Source organism: Chelmon rostratus, chromosome 9 (assembly GCF_017976325.1).
Source record: "Chelmon rostratus isolate fCheRos1 chromosome 9, fCheRos1.pri, whole genome shotgun sequence".
Lineage (NCBI taxonomy): Eukaryota > Metazoa > Chordata > Actinopteri > Chaetodontiformes > Chaetodontidae > Chelmon > Chelmon rostratus.
In genome coordinates, this window is record NC_055666.1 from 15,586,492 (window position 1) to 15,612,203 (window position 25,712).

Consider the following 25,712-nt stretch of genomic DNA (forward strand, 5'->3'; position numbering starts at 1 on the left):
GGCGCTTTCCTTTTCTTCCAGCAACACAAATTAAAATCTAATCTGTGAATGTGAATAATGCACGAACAGTAAGTGATATACTTTAGGTAAATTATTTTATTATTTTAAGTCCAAACCATAAACAGGTCAAAGGAGCTGTAGGGCAACGTCTGAAAAGGGCAGGAAAGTAATGAAATCCATGAAAAAGTTATGGGTTGATGCTCAATCTTATTACCATCCAATATGGCAGCCACCTCTGCCTGCTGAACTGCTGGCCCAGCATTATTATCTTAAAGAAAAATGAAGCTCTCGCTATGCGTTTATGTGTGTGGGTGGAGGGCTGTGGGTGTTTGGTGGGCTTCTGCAGCTAAATGCCATTGCTTTCTCATCATACATAGAAACACATCAGCTCTGCAGCAGAGCTACTGGATATCACCCCCCAGCCTTAACCCCCTCTCTCGCTCCCTCCTCACGTTTTCTCATTCCACTCCCCATTAATCCACCTCTCCCACAATCCCCTGGGGGTTGGAGCTGAGAAACAACCCTGCTGGACGCTGCTGCCACACCAGGTGATCGTCTTTCCCCTCCTCGCCCTGCAAGTCGCCCAGCCACCTGTCCGGCCCTCAAGTCCAAACAGTCTCTCACCTTCGCACACGACCCCGCTGCAAACAGTGCTTCGGTTAGATCACTTCCTGTTCTTATTCTGATTTGTTGATGCTCATTGGCAAGCTTTTCTTTTTTTTAAGTTAAGCGAGTGGTGTTGCTCTATAAATCTATGGCCTCTCTGTAGTCATGTCACATGAATGAGAATATCACTTTTTATTCTGTACTTGGTTTAACTAATTGACAAGTTAGCCTTGGCTAGAAATCTTAAACGCAATACATCTATATCACATCATTGTAACCGGTTACAATGATTTTTGCATTGTTCCTGCCAGATAAACTCATAAATAAATAAATAAAAATTCTGTTCAGACATTCATGGTTCCCAGTGGATGACCCTCACTGACTTTGGTGATCCCCCGACTTTTAATCAAACACAGCCAGAAAGATGACATTTTTAGTTTTGAACTAAATAACTCAGCAACTATTTGAAGTTTTATGTTTATTTGTTTTATGTTGAAGGTTTACCTCGTGTGTCACCTTTTGCTTTACTTCTTGTGTTTTCCCGCCTGTGTGATTGTCTGATTGTTTTCACCTGCGTCTCATTAGTTCTCCCTTCCCAGTGTATTTAAGTCTGTGTGTTTCCTTTAGTCCTTGCCAGTTTGTCCCTTGTGCATGTTGTGTCAAGTTTTCAAACCCTGTGTTTTTAGATGTCTTTTGCATTTATGGCCTCAATGCCTGTTGCTGTGGAGCAGCATTTGCCTCTTTGAAAATCACTACTTTGGTTTTGACTTTTGCCAGCTTCTCCCTCCCACAAGTCTGTGGTTGTTGTTTGGTCCCGTTTGTTAATAAAGTTATTGGAACTGTACCAGCTTCACTGTGTTTGGTCTGCATTTGGGTTCAGCTTCTTGTTCCTGCATGATACAGTTGCAACAGACTCCACTCGACCCACTCTTCTTTGGCTTTCTATTGTCAAAAGTTGTGGATACTCCTTGGTGCCTTGTATTTTTTTTTTTGGTTTCACCTTGGTTAAGTTTCCAAGCAAACTGAGCCTGAACTGAAGTGAAGAATTCCGCCTGCTCTGCGGGGGTACTGAAGGCAGTGGAAAACAGGAGCAAAGGAGGTTGTCAGTTGATATTAATGTAGAACGACAAAGTCAGTGTAGGGTGGAGATTTTCTTTTAAATGCAACCACAATTGTTGCATAACCACATTTATTGTAGCCATGGTTACAAATACCTCCTAACCTTACAGTGTAGTCATTTTGACCCAAACCACAATATTTTCTAACTAATTAAGGACTCGTGATCTAAACAGCAGGTTTAATTTGGATGATTTATCATAAACTGTAATTATTTTGGTGATCCCCGAACTTCATCTAGTGCTACCATCAAGTCAAACAGTACTTGTCTTACACTGAACCAAATACCTGAAAAAGTAACATTACCATCAGCATCTGTACTTTGTGTTTTGTGCTAATTAGCAAATGTTAGCATGCTAACATGCTAAAATGAGATGGTGAGCATGTTAGCATGTGTTTTAGAAAGCATGTTAGCATTGCCACTGTGGAAATGGTAGCATGGTGATGTTCACACTTTTCTGTCTTTGTTCTCTTATCTATTTTCTTTGTGTTAGATTTCCTGTCTTTACTGTGCTCTCAGTCTCAGCAGTTCATTAAGACATTATCCAATCAATTCTGTTGTGACACTTTCATTACTGTAATAGGCTGTGATTCATTTCTGTGGGTGGGAAAAAGGGACGGCCTGAATGCTAATGTGACGCCTCGCCAAATGAGAGAGCAGCAGCAGGGATGGCTGGACAGGGAGTCCGATCAACCATCCGTCTTGTCTCCTCTCGCTGTCCTCATGTTTTTCCTGACAGAGCGGAGCCCGTCCTCCTCTCTGCGGGCCAGAGGTCTGAATAACTGTTTACTTGGCTCTGTCTGCAGCCTGGAACCAAAGCATGAGTTTTATATGTGAGACGCGTAAATCCCCCTGAAGAGATCGCTATTAAATGAGTCAAATCATATTCATATTCACGGCACACATAAACAAATGAGCACAGCATTTGCAAATATGTACAATAGAGTCTGCCAAGTGAGAATCTTGCCAAGTTTCAAGGACAACCGCAGAGAAAGCAGACTTCTGAAAGAGTTATTAAGAGTATTAAAACCTAGATTTAAGTATAATCTGAAACCTAAACACTGCGAAAACAGAGAAAGAAAACAAGGCAGAACGAAGCCTTTGAACCTTAAGCTGGGAATGAAGCCAAAGCCAATCACATCACAGCCATTAAACAACCTTCCATCTGATACCGAAGGCATTGGTTCCAGTGTGCTGAGGAGCTCAGAGGCCAGGTCACCATTTTGATGGCAGCATTGACAGGAGCTGAACCGCTCTTTCATTTTGAAATAGAATATTCGTTCAACAGCGGACCCAAACAAACAAAAACCGTAAAAGCATGAATCTCTCCCTTTCAGCGGCAAATATGAGATGACACATGACCCATAATCCGCAGGCATGAAGTAATCTGAGTGGATGTGCATTTGGATTATCAGTCTGGAACAGTCTAATCTGAAACACTTCTCAAACTGGTTGATTGAGGGGTCATGAAAGAGCTTCAGACATGTGGAGATGCAGCATTTGCCTCAGTGCGGTCAGGAGGGTATGAAGCAAAAAAACCTCACCGAGATTTGAGGTCTGACTGACAGGTGCAGGCCATAAATTGCATTTATGATAGATGAGATCTGTTGCAGCAGTTTACTGTGTTTACCTCTTCTATTGGCAGCTATCAGCCACGTTCCTCTTCTCATTGGCTGCTGGAGCTCCTTTGGCTGCTGCTACACGTTTCGCTGTGAGTTAGTGTTACCTTTATCAACACGATGCACTGACAGCTGCTGTGGCGGTTCTGTCAGCACCCTGATCAGCAGGAGGATGTCCAAATCTACTTTCCCCCGTTTCCTCATTCTGCCTCGTCAGTTACACTTATGAATGTATTCATAGATTTCAGTGAAAATTTCAAGGTATTGTACGTGATACTGATTTAAATCTGTAAAACAAACCTGGAGACTTAGGAGCTTAGGAGTTTTTAGGGATGTTGCTCTGTCCACTTTAGTTCAGACTGAAATATTCAACTTACACTAACTATTGAATGCATTGCCATGAAATTTGGTCAAGATATTACTTTTTATCTTGTACCATCTGCAGGTTAATTTCCACCTATCCAGTGCAATATACCAACATCTACCAAAACCAAACAGGCCCACAATTTTGTGTTTTTGAGTGAAATGTTTCAACAATTGTTGGAAAGATCACCCTGACCTTTGGTACAGAGATCCTTGGACTTTTAATCGAGCACTATCATCATGTCTAACTCTGTAGATTATGACGAGATCCCTTCAAAACGATCAAATCCTAACAAGCCTCGGCTGTACTTCATGTTCAGTGCTGATTATTGCATGCTAGCAGGCTAAACTGAGTGGGGTAAACATTATAAAAACTAAACATCGTCATGCATTATCATTTGCAAACATTTCACCATGCTGATGTTAGCATTAGCTCAAAGCGCCTGCACAGCCTTGCAGAGCTGCTAGCATGCCTGGAGGCTCTCAGTCTTCTTAAAGTGAGACTCGTGCCCCTGTCTCAAAGTATATTTCTGAGCGACACTGCGCTGGTGTATTTAGGGGAGTAACAAAATGTCAGTTCCAGACGGGAGTCTTGACACCAAAAAACATTTATCATTTATGTTTTAATCTAAGTACAATAGCTTTGCAACCAACCTTTTAACTGTACAGCAGTGCTAAGATGATTTGTCCCCAGCACCTCCAAGGTTTTCTTCTTTCATGCATATTCATCAAAAATTGGTGCACTTTTTCACAGTGACTGCCTTCTTTCAAAGCTTTGTTGCCTCTTTGACACTTGCTCTCTCTGTGTCACAGCTGTGACCGACATGCATGTTCCATCTCTGATCCAGAGTCCGCAGGGATTAGACTCCTGGGACAAGTGGCCGCTCTGTTACATGTGAATTCCATCAAACCAAATGAATGCAAGCGACCTCAGCTGCGACTGCCCAGGAGAACATGTTCTAAGCAGATGCACACATGCACACACTTTGCTGGAGAAGACAAAGGTCTGAGTACACATATTAGCACAACAATATGTGCATATGCAGGCTTGCACACATGTGTGCTCATGCACATTCTCGACAGCGAAGATAATGGTCTCATCCTTGTGTCCATCCATTTGCTAATGTCCCATATGTGCTTGCTTGGTTTGAATTCAGCCCTTATGTCTGCCTGCATTCTCTTCAGTGAGTCACAAAGTGCGAGAGCGTCCCTTCTGTGTACAGAGCATCTCGGTTAAAGGAAAAAGCCATCCTAAAATAGAATTCCTCATATATAATCAGTTTTAACAGCCATTGCACTTGATTGTTTCCTGTATTTTCAAGTAGAAAAGGTGATTTTTTCAACTTCAGTCCTTGATTTAATTTCCCCAAATACACGATCAGTGAATCCTGTGGGCATGAACTTGAGCTCAAACGATGATTTAAATAAATAGGTGTCATATATGCACACAATGACTGTAGGTAGATGGCCACAAAATTGAATTCATTGGTGCATGACTTTGACCAGGGCTGCATATAACCTTTTTAGTCCAGTACTCAGGTGAGAACATGGTATTTAGTACTCACCCCAAACATAGTGTCCCAAAACTAAGCTCTAAACTCCCCAATGTTAGTGTGTGCAGTACTCTGCATCATCCGATTTCCCCTTCACATGAACGATATGCTCCTGCGACATTCACTCCGAGCCACTTCCATAAAGCAAAACCCTCAGGACAGGAAGATGGAATGGGACGTGTGTGGATGACTGGACTTTACAGCTTGACTGGTTTGTTTGTTAGCAAAAACTTGTGCCACATTTGTGTGCCCCTTTCTCTTTTGGTGTCAAATAATGGATGATTGGAATTCTTTGAGGCTCTAAAAAAGGCACCTGTTCTGTTGCGACATGTGGTTGCGAATGTCAGATCTTATCCCACATTTAAGCGGGCTCATCGTTAGCTTCAAGCCACAGCAAATGTCAGTGCCAGTGTCGGAGAAAAGTCTACGCTCTGCTTTTTCTTCTTCGGTGTGATGTTTTTTAGTAGATGGCAGAACACCAAATTAGCCGCTTAAAGGACCAGTGAGTAGGATTTAGTGTTATCTAGCGGTGAGTTGGAAGATCACAACCACCTGAATACCCCTCCCCTCACCCCTCCCTGTCCAACCATGTTGAGGAAGTACCAGTTTTTCATGCATGCGTGCCTGCGTACCAATTAGTTGCACACCTGACTGATCGTGGTAGTGCCCTTCATTTAAAACACATTTCCTGACAATACTACTGTCTGGTGTATTGAGGCTACTGTAACGTCTGTCTGTTTCCCCACTTGCATATAATTGTTGAACACCGGGTCATAATGGAAACAATTTCATTTAGGTTTGTTATTATTTATTTTTTCCGATCAGTTGTGTCTGTACTGGAAATTGTACAGCTAGGGAAGGGAAGGGGGAAGGGAAAACACTGTTAAACTGAAGAACTGAATATTTAATTTCTGCAACATCATCCTGCCTTTTAAGATACCAAAGCTTTATCAGATACTACAGGAATATCAACATTTTGTATTAAAAAAAGCAGATTTTATTGGCACGCAGCAGCACTGTTTCTAATCCAGTTAAAGATTTCTGTAATCTATTCTCTCTGCCCGCCATTCAAATGCCTGCTGCACCGACATGCCTGGAATTCAAACTGTGAAAGATGTTGCTTCTTATCTTGTTTCCTGATATCTCATCTCTGTTTACACCACATCGTTAGTTTCACACCTTGTGCCCCCACATCCGAGTAATATATGCACTGCCGACGCTCTGCCGTAAGGTTTTATATTGCCTTTGAATTTGATGTTACACTTAATGAGTTGAAAACGCAAACAATGCAAAGATCGTAAGCACAGTGTGAACCACCACGAAATAAAGGGAAAATGCTGAACACACAATTTTGGGGCAGACTGTCCCTCAACATTTTCCTTGAATTTTCCCATTTTAGCTGCTCACACTGACTCCTCTCCTCTGTAAGTGTGAAAGAATGGAAGAGTTGTCTGACATCTCTCAATTTTGTGTTAAATTGAAGTGGACAAGTTTGCCTGAACACCCAGCAGAGGCATAAGAGATGAGAAATGCTTCCTCCAAAAACTCCCCCTTCGTATCTCTGCTCGAGCTATGCTGGTTGACCTAGTCCAAACTGTAGGAAGCCTGGAGACTGAGCACAGACACAAAGATATGGCATATTCACATTAAAGAATACACAGTGAATTACAGGATTAGAGTCAAATTTCTGTCGCACTGGTCAACTTCATGTAAAAAGTTCCATTCTGTCAACTGATTTGAAGGAAAAAATGTCATGATTGCATTGAAAAGATTTCAGAACAATTGGCAGCATCTTTTTCAAATGCTTAACACTGACGTTTGAGATTGAAAGTTCTTTCTTTTGCACGTTATCTCTCTGGTTCATGATCCCTTTTCATTCGTGTGGCAGTCTGAAGTAGGTTTTGCAGTAATTTTCTACACTGCACATTCACTCTAGATAATGGCTCTAATGTGGTGTGAGTGAAACCTCAGAGTAGTGAAGTGATTCTTATATATTCTGGTTTTTGGGTCACTTTTCCTGAACTGGGTTGCCATGAAATGCTGCAATTTGCATGCAAAATCCCCTCAGCAATAGCTGTAATTTCCTGGACTTCACTCTTAGAACCACTGTGATTGCTGCTGCTATCTTAAACCTGTTGCTAATGCTCTTTAATTTACAGTAATACCCATCCATGTGGAAGCTAAGCTTCATAATGATGTACTGAGCTGGTGTCCGCCAATCTTCTCTCCACTTGACCCTCAACCTCACGGCTCCTCTCACTTGCTCTACAACTAACTCGCTTTTCTCCTGCTCATTTGACATGTGACTTGTTCTATGCGCCTCAGGAGAATAAAGACACTGTGCCAAACCTCCCCAGAGTCCCCTTCCAGTTCACAACAGGAATAAAATCTTATTGATCTGTCCGTCAGTGAACCGACAGGCTACAGTAAGAAACGGTTGAAAGCCTCCAACTAAAAGCTGTTAACCTTGTTTTCATGTGATCAATCAGCACAAACAGCAGATTTCAGTCTGCTTGGTTCTCTTCTGTGCTGTTCTTGGCCTGAAGAGTTCCAAGATTAGTGACAGAGGCAGCCACAGACCATAAATTAACCAGGTCTGGAGCCTGTTGTCTCCTTTTAATACTAATAGGAGACATGGGGGTCAGAGGGGCTGGTGCTTAATGAGGAACTGTAATAGTACATGAGCAGTTCCTGAGACATATGACACTTCATCAGGCCGATAAGGACAGGACAGAACAGGACAAGCACTGGGAGGAAATGACCTTTACTAACGTCAACGGATTCGCTTTCACGTGATTTAACAGTGTGTCTCAGGCTCTGTCAGAGGAGTTTATAGCGAGTGTGTGTGTGCCTGAAGAGTCCCACACCACTTCAGTTAATACACAGTTTGGATGACTTTCAGACTTTGGATGACTTTCAGGCTGCCTCTCATCATGTTACTGATACATTGCGTTTCTTTAGACTGACATCAGTCATTCACATGTTTTCTCTTCTTTTTCTCGAATGGCCACGAAAAAGACATTTTGCATAGACGCTCTCGTTGCAACCCGCTTATAACTCTAACATCACTTACACACACATACCAAAGTCAATCTTCTGGTGACGCCTGGAGTCATGTTTTCTATCACTTTAGATAACAGGAAGCACAGGGGCTTCGGCAGAAAATATAAATACAAACTAAGGTAGAAAATGTTAAGTAGCGCACAGAATTAAGGAACAGTGATTAATCATACCTCCAGTGAAAGGAAACTAAATGGTTTGATCCTAACATTTTCACCCATCATGTATGATCCCAAACATGTTGGTGGACTGAGAGACCCTATTTTAAGTTGTGTTGGCCATTCTCTCTCACATGCAGCTCCTATTATGCATAAGATCACATTAATCTTTTACCTGTAGTCAAGCAGTGTAAATGTGTAGGTGTGGTGCCATCTAGTGGTGATACGCAGTACTTCACCAAGATTATTGGATTTCTTGGTATCTGTTGTGTCCCACCACTGACTGTCCTGCCAGCAGTGAACTGTGATGCAGCTGATTATTGAAGATTATGTCAAATCTGACTTATTATCAGGAAACATATTGGTTTATTTCAGAGACAAAGGGAAGGCTTAGATAAGTGGTTGTTTTAGAACTTTAGAACATAAGAATTAACAGTGAGTAAGAATGTATCAAGAAACTACAGAGCGCTTTCAGCTGGCGAGTAAGGAAACAACAAATGAACAAACCCAATTTATGGGAGTTAAAATCCAACTTTGAAATTGTGTCATTAAATATAACCTAATGGACAACTAGCTGCAAAATATTAACTTTTCCCCACCATATGGCAAGTGTCCAGTGAATAAACGTAAGTACCTAAAATTCAAAATGTGAAGGTCAATAAGCAGACAGACACAGCGGTAAAGGATTTCAATTAAGTCACCAATGTCACATGTCTGGGCCAGTAACAAACCCCCAGGAAGGCGCACATCTCACGAACTCTGATTGTCTCATGGCTCTTTTTCATCTAAATCAACACACCAACTGCACGTTTGCACACACACACACACAAGGATTACAAAGGAAACATGGTGATGTTTACAAAATCCTCAGTTTTACAGACAATTTTCAAACTGGAGGGTTTCAATTCCAGTAACATCTCATTTCTAAATGCCTGTTATCTCAGCCTTGTTGCAACCTAAATTATGATTTCAGGACACACAAATTCCAGTGTTAACGTTCAATTTAAATTGCTTTTAGGTTGCATACCTGAAGATCTGGTAAACATCTGACTGACTGTTCACATGAGAGGGAGAAAAAAAAACAAACAGAACCAGCACACTTTTAGCTGCAGTGTCACATATGGCCTTTGACCTCTGATCATCTTCCTACTGCTTTTTCACTTGTCCTTGCTCTTGTCCCGTGGCACACGGCCCATATTATAAAATTCTAAGTTTGGCCTCATATCGGTGAGGTGGGCGAGCCGGTTGGACATGGCAAAGAAAGCCGCAATGGCAGCGATGTCCCAGGCGTCCTCACGGTCAAAGCCCACTTCCTCCAAAGACTGGAAATGCTGCTCTGTGATGCTGTCGCTGCGACACACAGCCATCGCAAAGTCCAGCATGGCATGCTCCCGAGGTGACAGCTCTGCACTCTCATAGTTAACAGTGACCTGGGTACAAGTAGAGAGAGAGATTTATGTCATATATTTGCTTTTTGTTATATATGCAAACACAATATAAAAGGGAAGAATATGCGCACATGAAAATGTGAATGATTGAAAACTCATTAACTGCAGTTTTTAATGCATCTTACAAAAAATGAACAAAAGCATGACAAATGAATTTTTCACATTGTCACATAATGAGACTTGCGATTGAGATGCTTATTACACTCGATCAAGAGTTACAGTGTGTTGTGACATCAGTAATTGTGTATTACAATAAAGCAGTGAAAACCAATTAAGGATGATACCTGATCAGAAAGAGTGGGTTTCTTCGAGTAGATGCGGTGCAGTGCACTGTGGGATACCACACAGTATAGGCACTTGTTGTGGGTACTGGTAGCCACTACAATCAGTTCACGATCTGCCTTAGTTAACCTGCCTGGGAGACATTCAGATATTAAGTTAATTTGAAAAAATAACACACATTCACACAATAACAATAAAATAAAAAGCCTTAAAGCATTAGAGGTGGTTGTGGCCTAAACACACAATGCTGTTCACCCTAAAGCACATCATGTGGTGTTTTCAGCAAGCTTGCTGTGTTCTTTGTTAGGAAAACTGGATGTGCTTTCTCAAATTTCTCACAGTGTGCCAATAAGGAAGACTACCCCCCACCCCCCACAACATGAGAGGAAGAAGAAGAGGTGGAATGACTGTAAAACCAATAACATAAAAAAACAAAACCAAACCACCTTGTGGTTATCCAATAACCACACAGAGACTGCACAGACAGCCTGACATAGTTTGGTTTTTCAAACATCAGCTTAAAAGGAGTGGGACGCCTCCAGGCTAGCTTCTGCTCCGCGTTGCGTCTTAATGTCTTCTCATTAAGAGCTTTTTATTATCAGTCATTTCTGAAAAGCTGAAATAGGATAATGTGGGGGTTTTGTCCATATTCGGATCCACTCGTTCTTAAAAAGCCTCTGGGGCCACATTTCTCCATACTCGATAAGTCCTTACTGAACACCCAATTTTATTGTGCAAAATGAAAACAAAGCAAAGTGCAACTGAAGTTTAAACCCCAATGAAATAAAAGGCAGAGCCACAAAAAATCCTAAAACCTAATGTGTTCCTCAGATCTCTTGTTGTAATGATTACTTCAGATTTATTATGATGTGCACACTATGTTAACACGATCTCACCCTTTGAGTGGACAGCATTGCCAACTTAGCTTCGTCCTTGCTGAATTTGGCAACTTTGACCTCTGCATGAATTCGGAAAGCAGCACAAGCTGCTCATGTTGTCCTGACTGACAGATCGCCTGGTCTGCTGCCCTCCCCGATGGTTACCTGTTTATACCAGACCTTATTTACCACAGCGTCTGCCACTCTGCCTGCCACTGTCTGATCACCTGCTGAAATGGATTCAGTGTCACACCTGCCTCCTCATGCACCACCTGCCCTCCGAAAGCGGGTTTCTGTGTCCCCGCTGTCACTAAAACGCAACACACCTGAAAAAAGTCAGCAAAAAGCCTGAAAAGGTTACCTCATTGACAGACAACATCTTGGCGTATTAGTGGTTGATGCTGCATTGCGTGTGCACTGACCAGCAGTGCTGAGTGAAAGGTGTGAATGATGCATTGGGGCCAGAATGGTATAGGGGCCCTCGAACGCACCAGGAATGAGATGTTTGTCCTGTTTCCAGGCCCAGGTGCTGTTCTCAGGATGCCAAAACCACCTGCACTCACTGCCAATACAGAGAAACAACAACAAAAACAAACACACACCTGTCTCTTTGTTCATTAGCTCATTGTAGTAGGCGAAGAAGGCTCTGAACTCTGCTGGTCTATGAGAGAGGACTTTGAAGACATTGGGCAAAAAGCCTCCCTGTAAAGAAACATGAAGTTTATCAGGTAGTGAGCTCAGATTGCAAAGTGTTCATGTGCAGTAGAGTTAAACGCCTTTTACCTTTGACTCAACTTCCTCCATAAGCTCCACTATGTCATAAGGAAGGTCTTTCTTGTAAGGAACCGGATAGCGACTGATTTTCTCCGCTGGCGGATCGCTGGAGAAATGTTTGATCCCCGCCACAGCCGCCGCCGCCTTCCCCCGAAACACGCAGCCCGAGCGGAGAGACGCCTGGACGGAGGGCGGGAGAGTCACATGCGTCACATAGGAGCAGGACTTCAAAACAGGACAAAGCAGAAACGTTTTCGACTACTTACAAGCTGTGTGAACACAGGGGGGCGAAAAAGCTTCGAGACGAGGCTACTCGCCATGTCAGTCAGCAGAAAAGCCTGTTCGGAGAGTGCAGGAGAGGGAGTGTCGAAGGCAGCAGTCAGCTCGGATAGTTTCCACTCTTGGCAGAATGATTCAGAAGTCAGGAAGATACTTGTGAGGTGGCGACTAGCTCGCTGCTGCTGTTGTAGTAAAATTAAAAATATTCTCAGTCTTTCCAACTTTTAGTCACTTGTTATTGTTGTACTACAATCCTGTGTAGGCTATAGTTAAATATTCATCATCATGACAGCGTTTACCGTCTGTATCTTGCCGTGTTATTAAAATCCTCCTCGATGTGTCAGACGTCAACAGTGCAGTCGAACACACCAATCACAGTGCAGTATTGGGTCACGCCTGCTGTCCGTCCCCGCCCTCGTGCGCTATTCCCCCTAACCGCCAGGGGTCAGACTGTGTGTGCAGTGCACCAACAGTGTTGCCAGAGTTGCCACGTTCCGTTTATGCCTGTGTCTTATATTGTTTACAGCCAACAAGCCCTACTGATAGATTGTTTGTTTAAAGATTAAGTTGGGTTAGATTTATGGTGGTGGTTAACTCCGGTGCTGTGTCTCCCAGAATTAACTCATTTATTTAATACCATGTTAAGTGGACCGCGCGCTCCCTGAGAGACTGAACCCAGGGCACAAATCCTCTCGTTCAACCGTGTGACCCGGAAGAGGTTGCTAGCGAGCGACAGAGTTTCATTCATTAAATCAGAAACCTTTCGGATAATTTATCAAAAGAAGAAACACAATAAAGTGCGGATTATACATCACTGCAGAAATGTTTTACCATGTAAGTATGTGTGTTATTCTCCGTGTATGAACAGGCTAATAACAGTATATGGCTGTTGTTTTTTTTATCAATGTGTGGTTAGCATGATTACAGCTTGGTTAGCATAGCTAATGCAGCTGAGCAAAACTTTTCTAAATCCCCACTATTGTTTAGCGTTGTTGTCTCATACCCATGCAGAAATACCACCAAAATTCTTTTTATCAGATGCCCCGAGGCAGTGCCCGCAGGATAAACTTCATATCAACTTAGGATATTCAAATACACATTTTACCGTTGTCATATGATGCACGTCTTTTTTCTGTTCACAGATTTCTTTGGAGCATGAAATCTTGCTACATCCGAGGTATTTTGGTCCCAACCTCCTCAACACCGTGAAGCAGAAGCTTTTCACAGAGGTGGAGGGTACTTGCACTGGCAAGTGAGTGGCTGCAAGACTCAATTTTGTGCAATTACAACAAAGGCCTATGAAAAACAGTGCTTAAAAAGCACTTAAAAACCAAAGACAACATGCCAGAACCCTTTAAGTTATCATGACATTATCAACATGCATAACGAAGTTTTTCATTTTGCATGTATATTTTTGCATGAAAAAGTTTGGTGTCTACATGTTACTCATTTATTTATGTTTTCCCTTCAGGTATGGCTTTGTCATAGCAGTCACCACCATTGACAACATCGGAGCAGGTGTAATCCAGCCAGGGAGAGGATTTGTCCTCTATCCAGTCAAGTACAAGGCCATTGTGTTCCGCCCATTTAAAGGGGAGGTGGTGGACGCTGTGGTCACTCAGGTTAACAAGGTGGGCATATGATGGAATCTGACATTAATTCCCACTGTGGTCCCTTCCCACATTTTGTAATGTCCAAAACATGTATATCTACTTCAGGAAAATCTGTATTTTTTATTATAACTGGTTATTTTAATGGACAAAACTCAGTTGTACATATATTTTCCAATTAATCATGTAGTTGATATAAATTACATTAATTATAAAGATAACATGTGGCCAAAATAATTGTACAAGACATTCCTTTATTTTATATTGGCTCATGCCTTGGTCTAATTAAAGTCTCTACTGTTGAGGAACATATCTTTTAACTTCGTTATGGTTCGGTTGATGCATTGAATTTGAAGTGATGAATAGCTGATGATGGGAAGATTTCCTTTGTGCTTTATCTAAGTTATATTTGTCTCTGTTTCTTTTAGGTTGGATTGTTCACAGAAATTGGTCCCATGTCTTGCTTCATCTCTCGCCATGTGAGTCGGCTTAACACGTATAGTTGGTTCTAATACGCTTTTCGATTTATATTATCTTTATCTCATGTGTAACTTTCTCTCTCCAGTCCATCCCCTCAGAAATGGAGTTTGACCCTAACTCTAATCCCCCTTGTTATAAGACAGTTGATGAGGTAAGAATATGAATAATTTCTTATTACCAACCAGCAGGTAAAAAGTAGCTGCGGTGCTGCTTACAGCTGTTCTTCTCCTGTCTTTGTACTTTGTACTCATTTTTTTTTTTTTTTCTTTCAAGGATATTGTAATCCAGCAAGATGATGAGATCCGGCTAAAGATTGTTGGAACAAGAGTTGACAAGAATGACATTGTAAGTGTTTTATTTCTTCTTTTCTTACAAAACTAAGACCATATATTTTCAGTTGCTGTAGGCAAAAATACCATGAAACAGTGTGTCACTATATCTCAGATGTTACGCAGTAGTTTATAGAAGTGACATTTTGCATGTTAATTTACAGTACATTAAAAGCTACCTTTGCCCATGTTTTTCAGTTTGCCATTGGGTCCCTCATGGATGATTATCTGGGTGAGTACATACATTGTAGGTGATGTAGGTCTGTCTGTTAGATGGTCGTGAATTGATAAAATGCCACACAGATTTATTCAGTGTCAAAGTATTCAGCACAATAAGACAAACATGATTCATAGTTTGAATCAACAGGTTTTATTGCTTCAATTTGGGAACTGTGGTTGTAGTGGGACAGTTTTGGCTGTACTGTGTATGACCTGAGTTATAAAAATGTTTCATGTTTTCTGTTTTGTGATGGATCATTGAATTTCCCTCCTGTGCTTGATTTCCAGGTCTTGTGAGCTGATTTGTCCCAGAGGGAGCACTTTTCACACAGGACATTTTATGTAGTAGTCTAGTTATTCCTTTGTTGAAATTAATATTTTTCTACATGGTGGTGAAGCCCCATAGCTATTTTATGTTGTACAATCTACATTTCTCAGTTCTTAATGAAGCTGGTGTACAATTCAAAGAAAATGTAGCCTGGAGAATGTTTGTTGAAGTGACCACAAGATTGCATTGAATGCCGATGTAGCCCATATTATAAATTTACATTCTCTTTCATGGAGAATTCATCATTTCTGTCTCATACTGTTTGTGTTGTTTTGTACTGGACTGCAATAAAGTATTTTTATTTGTTCTTATGTCCTTTCTATCCTTTTTTTTGCATGTTTTAAATAATTGTGTTCAAAGAGACTTGATACGCAGCTGCTACTATCTGACATCTGTCATGAATTGTAGTAATTCTAATAAAATCAGATCAGATGTGAATATAGCAAAGCCCCACTCCGTCCCTACAAAAAAGGCTGAACGTGAACGCGGAAATTTTAAGGGCGCGCACGTCTTGTGGCCGTAAATACGTCAGCGCGCACTCGTTCTTCCTTTCTCTCGTCCTGAAGATGGCGGCAGGGGTGAGTAAGATGGAGAGATGGCCAGCCATGGCGCTTTCTTTTAACTTTCCTGGCGCAATCCAGCGATAATCAGGCCCATCTGCACTCTCACTGAGCACCTTTGGTCGTTAACAATGTCCTCGCTCTGTTAGGTAGTTATTATTGGGTTTATTTACAAAGAATTTCATTCAGTGTTCATTCTAACTGAGGGTTAGCTCTGGCTATCCTGACGTAGCATTTACGCTGAATGACGCCCCTCTCCTGGCCAGGCTTGTGCCACGTTACCTTTGCTATTTTCAAGACATGAAAACTTACTTTTTTTATAGAGTATACATATTCTCGCTGACCGTTTTTTCTCACCTCTCGTTGCGTAGTCTCCAGGCGAACCTGTGTTTGACTTAAATGTCTACAGAGATGCTCAAGAGGACATTTCCTTCCAGTTAAATTCCCGGTAACGATAGCTAGCATTAGCATCTAAAGCAGCCTAAAAGCCACGTGAATGTAAGGACATTTTTGCGAGGTACATTTTGGCTTGGTACCTGGCAGCTCCACCTAACAACTCTCCAGCTTCGCCCTGCGCTCGTTCATGCCCTGTTCATTTTAAATAGTCGCGCATCCTGATAAGAATGGCAACATGAAAAGGTGTCAATAATACTGCAAGACCAGGTTTGCCGTCCTTTTAAATGGATTTGTGGTTTTAACAAAATTCTCTTTTCCCAGATATGACATTGTGTATATTGTAGAACCAAACAACTGCACTACTGAGCCAGTTGCATGATTTTTCCTACCTTAGTGACTTATTGTCATTTAAACATCCTGTAGTTAATTCAACTTTTTGCTGCGTGCAAAGATGTGGTTCTAGATAGATAGATATACTTTATTTATCCCAAGCTGGGAAAATTGTATGTTGCATGTTCAAATTAGATGTGTTAAGTGTTTTTCATTGCAGCGTGATGCAGTGTTGTCTCCCTTCTCTCCAGACTCTGTACACGTACCCAGAGAACTGGCGTGCCTTTAAGGCCCAGATTGCAGCCCAGTACAGCGGTGCTCGGCTCAAGCTCGCCAGCAGCCCCCCTGCCTTCACCTTCGGGCAGACAAACCGTAGTCCTGCCTTCCTCAGCAACTTCCCTCTGGGCAAGGTGAGTGCGAGTGGTTGAGTTAGGGCTGAAACTGCTTCGACTGTGCCAGTATGTTTCTTCATGTAGTGCATGCTTCTCTGAATAAAAACGTGCTACTTATTCTTAAATTCTGCCATTCTAATTTTTTTTCTTGTAGGTACCTGCCTACCAGGGAGATGACGGCTTCTGTCTGTCTGAGAGTAATGCCATTGCTCACTACTGTAAGTCCTCACATTTACTAATTAAATGGTTCACTGATACAATTCGATTCAATTTGGGTGTTCATCCAAAAGCTCTATATTTATGGTTTAACTAGAGTCTTAAAGGAAGCATCGTAAATGCCGCTAGGTTTAATGGAGTTTCTCCACAAACACTTGTTGTGGTGTCAAATCAGGAGTCACCCCTCTGTAGAGAAAGCAGGTGTTCCCCTGTCATTGGGCAAGGCAGTGTCCAGTCATGGCACCAAGTCTTAATCTGACAGGGGAAGAGAAACTTGAGACCATATTCATCCCAGTCACCTCTGTTTCAGTGAGTGAAAGGCTGGTTCATGCTGTGGGCACAGTATAAAGAGACTGATCTTAGGGTATTAAAATATTTTATAAGGCAGCACTTCTCTGTTGTTTTAGTTTGGGCCCTTTTTATTTGGCCATCAGCAAACCATTATTAAATTAATAATTCACAAGTGACTTTTTTAACACAGTAGGTCTTTGTCATAGTAGAAATTCAGGTTTTTCATCATTGAGAAGGCATATTGCACAAGCATGTGCGATGCATGGATCCCTGCACACCTAAATGACATGCAGCCATTAATGGTAATACCTGAATACTTAGTGTTTGAAATGTCTGTTGCACTGAATGCTGCGTTGTGTCAGGCTTTTGAACTAATTTGCACCTGTAACTGCTTTTCCATACATGCTTTTAAAGGGAACAATTATTATTACACCATTCAAATCCAGCTTTTTGTGTGCTTAATGCACAGCGTTTAGAATGTTATGAAATTATGACTTGTGATTTCTTATTGATTGCTTAAAAGAAGCACTTCCCATCTTTCAACTACAGTGAGCAATGATGCCCTGCGTGGTGCCACTCCCCAAGCCGCAGCCCAAGTGCTGCAGTGGGTGAGCTTCGCTGACTCAGAGATCATCCCTCCAGCCAGCGCATGGGTCTTCCCCACACTGGGAATCATGCAGTTCAACAAGCAGGTGTGCAGCTCAGCATTTTCTAGTTAAGCCAAAGACTTAATGTATTATTTGGTAGGTGTGGTAGAAGGTTTGACACCAGTTTCGTCGGGCCTGAGTGCAACACCTCGTAGTTGAGGTTTAGCCATTTAGTAGAGGGTGTATATTGTGTAATCCTGCGTAGTCATTCCTCTTTTTGGTTTTATCCAGGCCACAGAGCAGGCCAAAGAGGACATAAAGAGGGCCCTTGCAGTCCTGAACCAACACCTGAACACCCGCACCTTCCTGGTGGGAGAGAGGGTCAGCCTTGCTGACATCACTGTGGCCTGCTCCATGCTCTGGCTCTACAAACAGGTTCGACATTCACACACACACTCACAGCAAATATGTTACACAAAGCTTCATACTCTGTACATGAATTTTGACACTTCTTGAAGCATCACTTGATCTTTGTATTGCTGTTTGAGTCAAGATGCTCTCCAGAAGGTCCTTACGCCTCTGTGTCCCCTGTAGGTGCTCGAGCCTTCTTTCCGTCAGCCTTACGCCAATGTAACTCGCTGGTTTGTCACCTGTGTCAACCAGCCCCAGTTCAAGGCTGTCCTTGGAGAGGTTAAGCTGTGTGAAAAAATGGCCCAGTTTGATGGTGAGTCACCAGCAGTGACATTAGAAGTCACACATATTGAGTACGCTGCTGGGGCATGTAAATAATGAGGGCAGAGAATTAATAGGTCAGCTGATGGCTCTAAAACAGGCATGTCAAACTGATTCCATAAAGGGCCGTGTGGCTGCAGGTTTTCGTTCCAACCAAGGAGGAGCACACCAGGCTGGAATCGATTAATCAGCTGATCTCAGCCTTCAGCTGATAACTAAGTGGTTCCTTCATGTTGATTGGTTGGCCTGGTGTGCTCCTCCTTGGTTGGAACGAAAACCTGCAGCCACACGGCCCTTTATGGAATCAGTTTGACATGCCTGCTCTAAAACAATATGTAATGAGATAGCTGTGCAAGTTAAGTTAATTATTTAGTGTCAAAATATTTTTGCAAACCTTGTCTTCTGCATGCTCCAAATTGTTTGAACAATAGCTGATGCTTCAGTTTTCACTCACTTTAGGAAGACTTTATTCTATAGAAATGAAAGGAAGTTAAATTAATGTGCGGAGGGTAAGTGGTCATGGCTAAAAGACGGCACTAAAGAAGTAGCTGTTGTCTGACAAACACTGTTCATTTATTTACTTATTGTGTTTTAATAATTTAAATGAAATGCTGAATTACTTTCAGAGACAGAAAACTCCCCTTTAAACGATGTCACATTGCTTGAAATATTTCACAATTCGTCTCCAAAGCTGTAACCAGAGAGAGGTTCCAGAGAGTGCAGATCATGGAACATTTAACAGAAAACATGTTTTTCATTGTTCATTCTGTTCCTCCAGCCAAGAAGTTTGCTGAGATGCAGCCCAAGAAAGAGACCCCTCCGAAGAAAGAGAAGGGAGGAAAGGAGGCAGCCAAGCCCCAGGAGAAGAAAGAAAAGAAAAAGGAAGAGAAGAAGCCCGCCCCTGAAGAGGAGATGGATGACTGTGATGCTGCTTTGGCTGCTGAGCCCAAAACTAAGGACCCCTTCGCACACCTGCCAAAGAGGTAGACAGATTGTTGTTCTCTGTCTTGCTTTTGGAGCAGTTAGTGGCAATTTGAACATTGAGTCACTCACAGTGCCAGACGTGTGGTCAGCACACTATGTGTTTGGCAGTAACCGGCTAGTACACCAATCATAAAAGTCCCCTCTTCATGGAAAATATTTTGTCCCCTGTCATTGGGCAAGGCACTGTCCAGTCATGGCACCAAGTCTTAATCTGACAGGGGAAGAGAAACCTGAGACCATATTCATCCCAGTCATCTCTGTTTTAGTGAGCAAAAGGCTGGTTCATGCTATGGGCACAATAAAATTGATCCTTGGCTATGGAAAGCTAAATGTGCAAGATGGATTAGGTTGTGTCAGAAGTCTGTTCAGTTTGTTGACTTTCCAACTCCTATAATGTGGTCATTAAGGTAGCAGACTGCCCCAGCCTGTGGTTATTTTTACCAAATGACAAAAACAAATTGGTCTGCTCAGATGACAAAGTGGAGTTAAACCACACATGCATGTGTAATGTCCCTTACCTAATGTTCACACCTTATCATTCTCTCTGCTACAGATACACATGACCTGATCTTTCTCCCTTTTCTGTAGCGCGTTTGTCATGGACGAGTTCAAGAGAAAGTATTCCAACGAGGACACCCTGACAGTAGCAATTCCCCACTTCTGGGAGCACTTTGACCGTGAAGGCTACTCAATCTGGTACGGCCTGTACAAATACCCCGAGGAGCTTACACTTACCTTCAAGAGCTGCAACCTTATAACAGGTGAGACTCAGCTGCTGCCACTTCACCCAACATGTGACCGATGAAAGAACGACTTCAGCGGTTGTACAGTACATCCAAGTCATTTCCTCAGTCCTAGTTATTTCTTATCTGGAACAGTATGGTGGCTCAGAGGTTGGAAAAAAAGTGATTTTGGCCTTGGTTCTTCATGTATCGGGGTTTTAGTGGTTCATGTTTTGGCAGGAGTTCCCTCCATTTGTTCAGGTTGGCTCACATGGTGCAAAGATGATGTAAGTTTCTCTCCATATGTGAATGTGAGTTTGTAGGCTTCTAGGACAGACTTTCATGTGGCCTTGAAAGAAGAGTAGAGGAGGCAAGTGTTTATGGAGGAGTGCAATTACACTTTTTACACAAGAAATAATTCTGTACATTGTGATCCTTATTTTATATCGGAAGCTTGCAATATCAGATCAAGGATCGGTGGCAATAGGCCGATCTGGTGTCGGATATCATTATTTTAAAGAACAGTCCAGTACACATACGTCTATGTATTTGTTAGTTACATTTTGTTTTACATCTTTGGGAAAGTGATGTTAAAGCATGTGTGATGTTATCTTACACTTTCAAGAATGATTCCAGTCTCTTCCACACTGTGAGGCATACAGCTTATCAATTTAACACTGGTATCAGATGCTCATCATGGCCTGATACCCAATGCCCAGATATCTGTTGCATCAGTGCATCCCTTAAATTTAATGGATTACATGTATAGGCTTTTAGATCTATTCAGCATCTTCTGTACGCTTTGACTGTAGGTTGTTCAGTGACATAGACCTGTTTCTCTTCTATTCAGTTGGCGTGTCTTTGGCCCATATTTCAACACAGCAACACAGGGCAGTTGATTAGGAAAATGTTCATAAAGTACATAACAACAAATAAACAAGGTTTGGTTGCTGCTCAAGCCAGTGCTTGCCTTGGGAATAATTGCATTTTAAAATCTTAGCAGTTGAGTCTCTAAAGTTGGGCATAAACAGGCCTGCACTTAAACCAGGAGTCACCCCTCTGTAGAGAAAGCAGGTGGTCCCCTGTCATTGGGCAAGGCAGTGTCCAGTCATGGCACCAAGTCTTAATCTGACAGGGGAAGAGAAACTTGAGACCATGTTCATCCCAGTCACCTCTGTTTCAGTGAGTGAAAGGCTGGTTCATGCTGTGGGCACAGTAAAGTGATCTTAGGCAACTGAAGTTACTCTACAAGACAGAAGCACTCCACAGGTGTTTAGTCTTAGCCTTTTTTCTTTGGCCATATCTGAAAACAAATCCGTTAAAACAAGCATAAGTGACAAACATGATGTGACCAATGTATCACATGATTTAATATTCCATCATATGCTGTGTTGTTTTTGTTGATAAAACGTTCACTATGTCTCCACGCTGTTCACAGGTATGTTCCAGCGCCTGGATAAACTCAGAAAGAATGCCTTTGCCAGCGTCCTCTTATTTGGCACCAACAACGACAGCAGCATCTCTGGCATCTGGATCTTCAGAGGCCAGGATCTGGCCTTCACTGTAAGTATATTTAAAATGCATTTTCCACAAATGTCATGATTTGATAACCCCACCCTCAAACATTTACTGCCTGTCGTTGGAGAATCATTCATGTTTACAATCACAATAAAATGCTTGAACTTGCTACTGATCCCAGAGAGACAGAATGTGTGATTGGATCATTGTCTCACCTCAGGGTTAGTGGATGGCCCCTGTCATTGGGCAAGGCAGTGTCCAGTCATGGCACCAAGTCTTAATCTGACAGGGGAAGAGAAACTTGAGACCATATTCATCCCAGTCATCTCTGTTTTAGTGAGCAAAAGGCTGGTTCATGCTATGGGCACAAATGATATCCAAGCTCAAATTATTAGGTGCAGGTTGGTGTGTCAGTACTGCTGTAGTTGTGAGTTTGTTTTTAAATGTTTTAGATATTGAAATGAGTACTGTGTTTTTATGATTTGGCATTCTCTAAGTGTACAGGGTACAGCTTTCTTTCTATTACACATTGCGATGGTTCAAGCATTCTCTATTGGATAATCTTTCATCTGATAATCAGTTGTGAAGGTATATTATTCATCAGTTTATCAAACCCGACAGTAATGTGCACCCATCCAAATGACATTGTTTTTATACCCTCCTAGCTATCTCCAGACTGGCAGATCGACTATGAATCATATGACTGGCGCAAGCTGGATCCAGACAGCGAGGAGTGCAAGACCATGGTAAAGGAGTACTTTGCCTGGGAGGGAGACTTCAAGCACGTGGGTAAAGCCTTCAACCAGGGCAAGATCTTCAAGTGAGAGGACAGTGAACGAAAGCACGCTTCTGCTCTCCAGCACTTAAAACCTATGGACTTTCAGCCACCACGTGCTTACTTTACTGCAAGAATGACTTGGAAATGACAGTGTTTTAAGACGAGAGTGAATTTTGTCTCAGTGGCCCCAAAACTGGGTTTTTGTTGTTTGACCTGCAAAATAAAGCATTTTGTCATCTATGCCATCTATGGGATTTGATGCCTGTGGTCTGACTACAGTCTTTTTTTTTTTTTTTAGTTTAGGTAGCCCATATACAAAAGCATTTTAATTTCCCAGAGTGCCACCCAGAAAAGAGATGAATAAAGTGAACATTTCATTTGATGCACTCCATGAACAATAAACAGGCTTGCAGAGAAAGGCCACAGTAACAGTTTTTTTTTTTTTTGACCTTAAGTCAAAAGTAAATAAAAACCTTGATGTGCTTACATAAATTTTCACATCCCTGCAGTATGATAGTGCACTGCTCTAACTTGCCCATACCCAATGGTGGTGTGGGTGTGGTTGGCGATGTGTCAGAGTTGACATTCTCAACCTGAGAATGCTTTTCAGCTTGGCATCAACTTACTATCGCATTTTTGGCACCAAAGTAGATACCACATACTTTGTGTTCCACTTAAGCTGCTGATGTTGTGAAGGGGTTAATTCTGTTTATTATGCAGCCCCTCTGGGAAACATTAGTCTACTACACTTGAATTAGTCCCAAGAGGAGCAGCTGTTTGTCACTGTTACAAAGTGTTGGCTGTAGGTTCGCCAGGCGCTGCAGTGTCCACTTATCCCTGCAGAGGGCAGACAGACCTCTCACTTCAAAGGTGTAAGGCTTGTTGAATGGAGAGCATCCAACAGAGACAGAAAATGATTAGGCTGCAGTCTATGGTTTGCTCAAACTCAGACAAGAATTATGTCTGCTTTAAACTACGGGTTCTTCTTTTGATGTAGCTTGTGCTTCCCCTGAGAGAGGAGCCTGAAACAAATCTTTATAAAGAACATCCACTTGGATGCCCCTTAAAATGTCATCTACAAGGCCAAGGTCATTAAAATACAGTTGTATTGTTTCCTCCTGGGATTATCACTGAGTGAAGACACATTTAATTTTGTCTTTTTTTACAGAAAACCATTACACTAATTTCACTTGTTCATGTCATGAATGCATTCGAAAACAGCATTAATGACAAAAGCCTGACTGACTCCAAACAGCAGAATTAGTTAAGCAGACATTGTTGGGTGTTGGAAAATCAGATCTTTCACTGATTTATAAATCTTTTGTATGGTTTGACCACACCCCACTCAAATGCAGAAATGGCAGGTTTCAGTTGGTACTTCTGCAAGTTGTCATTAAAGGAGAAATGATTACCATTACCAAAAACTTTCTAACGATTGAGGAAAATGTTTCTGAAGGTTTATATGAACTTCTTCTGAGCCTGGCAGAATTAATGTTGGCCTGTGACGACACAGCATCTGTTTCAGTGGGACACACCCAACCAGTTTGTGTAACGCTTCCGATCATGTGTTGACGTTCCCACACCTGCAGGCTGGCTTATCCTTTCATTTCTGCTATAACTGATTCTTTGTTCCGTACACCATTGTGTGTTCTATGCACAGTAGCTGCAGGTAAAATAGGCCACATGATGAGTTCAGTGTATTCATATTTACATGAATCATCTTTAAGTGTCAGTTTTCAGAGGTTCAGTAGGTCTAATGCGTTTTGCACAGTCAACCCTAGATTAATCACTGAATGAGCTCAGTTCTAGTGTTAATAAGATCTCGGGTGGATCTCTCTTCCTCTCTGACACACAGTCACACACACACGAGATGCACAAGGAAGGAATCTCATCCCGGAGTGAGTCAGACGTGTCATTTTTTCCAACTTACTAAGCATGATTCAAGATCGTTCAGGCGCAACCATCTTCCACTGTAGTGTTGAATCTGGGAGGCCATTTTAGTTTGTTCTGTGGTCTCATGGAAATCAGAAAATGGAAATGTTCCCACAACAGCGAAGCGAGTCCTTGAACGCATGACTCACCCATCCTGTGGATCGTGGTGGAAGAGGGCTGTAACTTTTAGCAAATAGCTCCAAGTTCTCCCACAGCATCGCAGCAGCTACAACGCCGCTGATGGCTAACCCTTCGACTGCTGAAGGAGCACCGTTACAAAAAGCCTTTTCACCATCAATCAAATGTGAAATGAGTGTGAGGAGAGCACACACGGTCTCAAGGCTCTTGCGGCAAGCTTCCTGTGCAGGGGCTGCAGTATCAAGTCTAAGCCATATCCTGGTCTTTGCTTGTGTTTAGTAACTTCAGAGTTAAAAAGCTCAACTAAAGTAAGCCACAAGAACAAGAACAATACGCAGGCTTATGCCAACAGCAACATTTTCTCTTCCAGCCCTGCCAACTCCCCCCCCCCCGGCCTTTATTTCTCTCTTGGCCACACACTCACTACTTCTTTTTCCTTCCTCTCTCCCTGCCCTTGCTCTGAGGACATTCTTCTATGTTCGTGCATGAGGGGGGTGCAGGGGGAGGGGGGGTTCTTAAAAGCAGTCGCAGCGGCGAGGAGCGCTGTCGAGGGAGGAACACAGAGAGAGAGACCGTATTGTTTTGCCACACAGAGTCCCTGTGTGGCTGTCAGCCGCCCTGCAGGAGCTTAAGGCCTGGTATGCATGTGCTGAGCATCTGGTGGTACAAGACACACATCTGGAAAAGAGTGAGGCGGCCGGTGGGGGGCTTGGAACAACGAGGTGAAGAGCAAACACTGGGGAGTCCGAGGCTAAAATCCAACACAGTTTTCTTAAAGAACCTCAGTACATCAAAGATGCACAGATGTTGCTGAAGAGTTCCTCTTCTCCGGGTTTAGGCAGTTATAATTAGACGGTAGAATGTGCATATTTGTTGTAGGATGTAGCTGTGGCTGGAAAGTCTTTAAATAAATATTTTCTCCCCCTCAGACATATTTACAGCTCTGCTACAGAGTCTGGGCTTAATGGCTAATACAAGCGTGTGCAAGCATTGTCAGTCGGCCGTGGGGGCGTCTCCAGGCGGACAGAAACAA

General features: G+C 42.4%; 3 protein-coding genes across 3 annotated transcripts; 2 read left to right on the forward strand and 1 right to left on the reverse strand.

The window, feature by feature from the left end:
• Positions 1 to 8,822: 8,822 nt before the first annotated feature.
• Positions 8,823 to 12,482, reverse strand: si:ch211-175m2.5 (uncharacterized protein LOC568697 homolog). The gene is made up of 5 exons (XM_041944358.1): positions 12,125 to 12,482; positions 11,868 to 12,038; positions 11,687 to 11,786; positions 10,209 to 10,339; positions 8,823 to 9,906 (listed from the first exon to the last, which is right to left on the reverse strand). The coding sequence occupies exons 1-5, from the start codon at positions 12,176 to 12,178 to the stop codon at positions 9,634 to 9,636; spliced, it is 729 nt and encodes a 242-aa protein (XP_041800292.1). The 5' UTR covers positions 12,179 to 12,482; the 3' UTR covers positions 8,823 to 9,633.
• Positions 12,483 to 12,786: 304 nt separating this feature from the next.
• Positions 12,787 to 15,410, forward strand: polr2g (RNA polymerase II subunit G). Its single transcript, XM_041944406.1, has 8 exons — positions 12,787 to 12,971; positions 13,280 to 13,389; positions 13,609 to 13,768; positions 14,176 to 14,226; positions 14,313 to 14,378; positions 14,501 to 14,572; positions 14,755 to 14,788; positions 15,064 to 15,410. Exons 1-8 carry the CDS (start codon positions 12,960 to 12,962, stop codon positions 15,075 to 15,077), a joined length of 519 nt encoding a protein of 172 aa, XP_041800340.1. The 5' UTR covers positions 12,787 to 12,959; the 3' UTR covers positions 15,078 to 15,410.
• Positions 15,411 to 15,646: 236 nt separating this feature from the next.
• Positions 15,647 to 22,849, forward strand: eef1g (eukaryotic translation elongation factor 1 gamma). The gene is made up of 10 exons (XM_041943820.1): positions 15,647 to 15,681; positions 16,641 to 16,799; positions 16,936 to 16,999; positions 17,838 to 17,980; positions 18,167 to 18,310; positions 18,470 to 18,599; positions 19,386 to 19,590; positions 20,180 to 20,352; positions 21,752 to 21,876; positions 22,497 to 22,849. Exons 1-10 carry the CDS (start codon positions 15,670 to 15,672, stop codon positions 22,653 to 22,655), a joined length of 1,314 nt encoding a protein of 437 aa, XP_041799754.1. The 5' UTR covers positions 15,647 to 15,669; the 3' UTR covers positions 22,656 to 22,849.
• The last annotated feature ends 2,863 nt before the right edge of the window (positions 22,850 to 25,712 follow it).

Excerpts from the sequence above, each read along its gene's own strand:
- si:ch211-175m2.5 (XM_041944358.1), bottom strand. The coding sequence starts at position 12,178 with ATGGCGAGTAGCCTCGTCTCGAAGCTTTTTCGCCCCCCTGTGTTCACA. Across the intron at positions 12,039-12,124 it reads CCCCTGTGTTCACACAGCTT|GCGTCTCTCCGCTCGGGCTG; the intron begins GTAAGTAGTCGA and ends CCCTCCGTCCAG. Across the intron at positions 9,907-10,208 it reads AACCCACTCTTTCTGATCAG|GTCACTGTTAACTATGAGAG; the intron begins GTATCATCCTTA and ends ACTTGTACCCAG.
- polr2g (XM_041944406.1), top strand. Across the intron at positions 13,390-13,608 it reads GAGGGTACTTGCACTGGCAA|GTATGGCTTTGTCATAGCAG; the intron begins GTGAGTGGCTGC and ends TTTTCCCTTCAG. Across the intron at positions 14,573-14,754 it reads GAGTTGACAAGAATGACATT|TTTGCCATTGGGTCCCTCAT; the intron begins GTAAGTGTTTTA and ends CATGTTTTTCAG.
- eef1g (XM_041943820.1), top strand. Across the intron at positions 17,981-18,166 it reads TCATGCAGTTCAACAAGCAG|GCCACAGAGCAGGCCAAAGA; the intron begins GTGTGCAGCTCA and ends GGTTTTATCCAG. Across the intron at positions 19,591-20,179 it reads TTCGCACACCTGCCAAAGAG|CGCGTTTGTCATGGACGAGT; the intron begins GTAGACAGATTG and ends CCTTTTCTGTAG.